Source organism: Otolemur garnettii, unplaced genomic scaffold (assembly GCF_000181295.1).
Source record: "Otolemur garnettii isolate 467f Iridium unplaced genomic scaffold, OtoGar3 scaffold00277, whole genome shotgun sequence".
NCBI lineage: Eukaryota > Metazoa > Chordata > Mammalia > Primates > Galagidae > Otolemur > Otolemur garnettii.
The window spans coordinates 170,046-174,019 of record NW_003852672.1 but is presented as its reverse complement, the minus strand read 5'-3'; the positions used below and the strand labels follow the sequence as shown (position 1 = coordinate 174,019).

General features: G+C 47.8%; 1 protein-coding gene across 1 annotated transcript in view; it reads right to left on the bottom strand.

Annotated features, from left to right (window-relative positions):
• The window catches only part of VPS33B (VPS33B, late endosome and lysosome associated), a 22,358-nt gene that overhangs the window by 5,614 nt on the left and 12,770 nt on the right, over positions 1 to 3,974 (bottom strand). The window contains exons 6-14 of the mRNA XM_012813576.2: positions 3,195 to 3,299; positions 2,689 to 2,785; positions 2,377 to 2,454; positions 2,093 to 2,166; positions 1,770 to 1,856; positions 1,530 to 1,620; positions 1,224 to 1,298; positions 907 to 971; positions 729 to 783 (exon numbers count right to left, since the gene is read on the bottom strand). Coding sequence (XP_012669030.1) covers positions 729 to 783; positions 907 to 971; positions 1,224 to 1,298; positions 1,530 to 1,620; positions 1,770 to 1,856; positions 2,093 to 2,166; positions 2,377 to 2,454; positions 2,689 to 2,785; positions 3,195 to 3,299 — 727 coding nt within the window. The remainder of the gene's footprint in view (positions 1 to 728; positions 784 to 906; positions 972 to 1,223; positions 1,299 to 1,529; positions 1,621 to 1,769; positions 1,857 to 2,092; positions 2,167 to 2,376; positions 2,455 to 2,688; positions 2,786 to 3,194; positions 3,300 to 3,974) is intronic.

Below are 3,974 nucleotides of genomic sequence, written 5' to 3'. Positions count from 1 at the left end.
AAAAAAAAAAAAAAGAAAGAAGATTTAGAAAAAGCAAAATACTGTTCTAGGTAGAAAGCAAGAATATTCAGCAACTGGAAGATTTCAACAGTACAAAGGAATCACCATAATTTCCCCTTGAATTTGGATCATGAATTAGTTGGCTATCCTTTTCTCTTGAATCTTTTTTTTTTAATTTTATTTATTTATTTATTTATTTGAGACAGAGTCTCACTATGTCACCCTCAGTAGAGTGCCATGGCGTCACAGCTCACAGCAACCTCAAACTCTTGGGCTTAAGTGATTCTCTTGCCTCAGCCTCCCAAGTAGCTGGAACTACTGATGCCCGCCACAATGCCCAGCTATTTTCTTGTTGCAGTTGTCATTGTTTAGCAAGCCTGAGCTGGGTTCCAACCTGCCAGCCTGATGTATGTTGCTGGAGCCTTAACCACTGTGCTATGGGCACTGAGCCTCCCAGATGAATCTTAATCATGAAACTCATATGATCGGCATTGTTTTGGGGTGGCTTGAATGTGGTCCTGCTCAGACCTAAAATAATAAATTACCCCATTACCTGGTAATGACTCACCCAAAACAAAAACTGTTTTTATTGGAAAAAGAATCTATGAAATTTCAGGGAAACATTCCATTTCCTAAGATGTTTGTCTTTGTCTTTCAAAATTATTTCTTCTATCCCTAAGGCACAGTTTCTCAATCTGGCATTCTCATTTCTGGTCTTTTGGGCTTACCATTCTCTGTGATGGACAAAAGGCACATGAGGCGAAGGCTTTCTATGGGTGACACCTACACAGGAAGAAAGAGTCAGGGAGGACTCTAAGTTCATGACGTGAATTTGTTTCTTCCTTCTGCTTGAGGCTTACCCCACCTATAAACCATCCTCAGCTTCCCAGTCCTGCACCTGCTCACCTGCCGGTCTATGTGCTCCTCAATGTAACTGGTGCTCTCCCGGACACTGAAGCCCTCCAGCAGCGCTGTAAGTAATCAGAGAGCCTATTACCAGGGATCAGCTTGGCTACTGCCATCTATGCTAACAGGCATCTATCTCCCCATCTCTTTCTCCACCTTCGGGGTGGATTAGGAGAACCCCAGGGCTTGCAGAAACCAGCATTTCATATAGCCAGGGTCATCCAGAAAGAGCCAGAAAGCATCTTCTAAGGGTGGATCGGGCTGGGACCAAGGAAGCAGAAGCAGGACAAGTAGCATAGCTGGGCCATCACTGTTACCATGCTCAGTCTTGATTAGCTCCTGGAAATCCTGCTTAGTTTTCTTCTTCATGATAGATTCACAGGCCCCAATATCTGTAGAATGGACAAAAAGGGATCTGACTTATTGCTGGTCCTAGAAGGATGACTCTTTATTGTCCATTAGAATAAAGACCTCTTAAAGCACAATCTTCCCACTGTAGATCAAAGAGAGCCCATTATTTGCCAGGTGAACAGAGATGTCCTCCTGGGAGTGGGTGGTCTGCTGCACTGTGGCCCACAGGGAGACAGAGTCACTTCTCCTCCCACCCTTGAGGTGAAACCTACGGAGACTCAGCAGGCGGTGCTCCTGTTTCAGGCCCTTGAGCTCCTGGGACACGAAGTTCTTCATTTGCTTGATGTCCATGCCTCTCCGGCGCTGTGGGTAAGTCCCCACAAGACCTCAGGCATGGGAAACCATCACCCTTTCTCAGTTGCCACCCATCCACGAAAAAGGACCAGGGCCCTGTCACAGTATAGACAAGGAGCCAAAGGGTAACAGCCTTGGGAAACCATACAATAGCTCACATCATACTGGGCCTGCAAGTTCCGGGCCTTCTGGCTCAAGAAGCCAAAGACGTTGGAGAAGTGCTCATTACGAATCTCATTAAACACCTGTGAGGGAAACAGATATGAACAATCTGGTCAGTGTAGTGACAGCACAGGAAAAGCACCTAGAGCTGGCAGGAGCACAGGGAAGGCTGGGCTAGGACCAACAATCAACATACACACACCCCACCATGTGCTCTGGGACATGCCCTCACCTGGGACTCTGCCTCCCTCCTAGAGCTAGGCCCCTGCCCAGTGTAAGCAGTGGCCTTAGTAATGCAACTGCCAGTGCCCACCCTCACCTTGTCCTCAGCATTGAGCAGCACCTTCAGGCTCTTGTCAGAGGATGTGACCTCTGGGCCAAAGTCGACACTGCCTTGGAGAGCAAAGGGATAGGGATTAAGACCTTCAAAGAGGCCTTCTCCTACCCTTCCCTGAACTGCTGGTAAAGGTTCCCCAAACTATTTGGAAACCAGCAGTTCACTCAAAGTCTGGGTCTTTCCCACAAGCCTTTTCCTGCTGTGAAAGGCACCAGAGGCTGATGACCACTTCTATCTTACCAGACAGAAGGGAGCACGGCACTTACCACACTTGATGCGGAAGGTGTCATCTACCAGGCCCTCGTAAACAACTTGAGAGCAAAGTGCCGTCACATAGTCCATGTCTGAAACCAAGATCCCCAACCATGAAGGTTCTCCCTGACCCAGCCTTCTACCCAGTTTGTTCACTGATAGCCAAGTACTTTCCTCAGTGCCCAAGTTCCCATGCTCCTAATCAATGAGGGAGTCACAGCCCTAACTACAGGATCTCAGCTGTAAAACCCTAACTTTGCCACCACACTTTCCATATTCCCATGTCTACTGGGATACAAAAATGAGGAGTGCTAGGCATAATTTACCTCTGTCCAAGAGAAAGATATGTCCAATTTCTGGCCTTCGACCCTTGCTTTCACCATCTTCCTCCTCTTCCAGTTTTCTCCACAATTCATATGACATCTGCCAGGGTCCAAGATTGTCTCAGTCTACATGCAGGTCCCTGCTATACCCCCATACCTACAGAAGCCAACCCCTTCCATGTGATACTTCTTGCCCCCAACAGGAGAGCTAATTATTAACAATATTTCCCCATTCTACTCCCATCTGTTCTTATCCCTCCCATCTCTTTCCACACCAATGAAGAGGGTGTTACCTTGCCCTCCAAGATAAAAAGAGTTCTAGGGAAGCTACCCTCCCTGGCTCTTGCCTCTCTGTTAGCCACACAAGGTCTCTCCAAGGAACTATTCCAGAGCAATAAAAGCAATGTAAAGAATACACATCATATCATGGATGCCCTTGGAAAGTCTGGGTAGGTAGAGAACAGGGGAAATAGGAGTTATTAGGACAATGGGACTGCAAGCTCTCTTACCTTAGCACATCTGCCAATTCCATAGCAGTTTGGAAAGGGTCCATAGAGAGTGCTAAGAAGGTGCAAGGCCTGGGCCACAGTGTTGATCCAACGCTGATCTCCTTCCTACAGGGACCACATGGACCACAAACATATGAGTCAACCCCGCAGGCCCATCTGAAAAGTACCTAGCCCTAGAAGTCCCAAGGTAGAAGGGCAGCATCTGGGGAACACTTGAAAAAGTTCATTTTGGGCCAGGCACGGTGGCTCATGCCTGTAATTGTAGTCCTTTAGGAGGCCAACGCAGGTGGATTGCCTAAGCACACAGGTTCAAGACCAGCCTGAGCCAGAGCAAGACCTCATCTCTAAAAATAGCTGGGCAGTGTGACCAGTGCCTATAGTCCCAGCTAGTTGGGAGACTGAGGCAAGAGAATCACTTGAACACAAGAGTTTGAGGTTGCTGTGAGCTATGATGCCACGACACACTACCTAGGGCAACAAAGTGAGACTCTGTCTCAAAGAAAAAAAAGAGAGAAAGAAGAAAAACTTCATTTTCTTTCTTTCTTTTTATTTGAGACAGAGCCTCAAGCCTTTGCCCTGGGTAGAGTGCCGTGGCATCACAGCTCATAGCAACTTCCAACTCCTGGGCTCAATCGATTCTCCTGCTTCTGCCTCCCAAGTAGCTGGGACTATAGGTGCCCACCACAACGCCCGGCTATTTTTGGGTTGCAGCTATCATTGTTGTTTGGGAGGCTTGGGCTGGATTCAAACCCGCCAGCTCGGGTGTATGTGGCTGGCGCC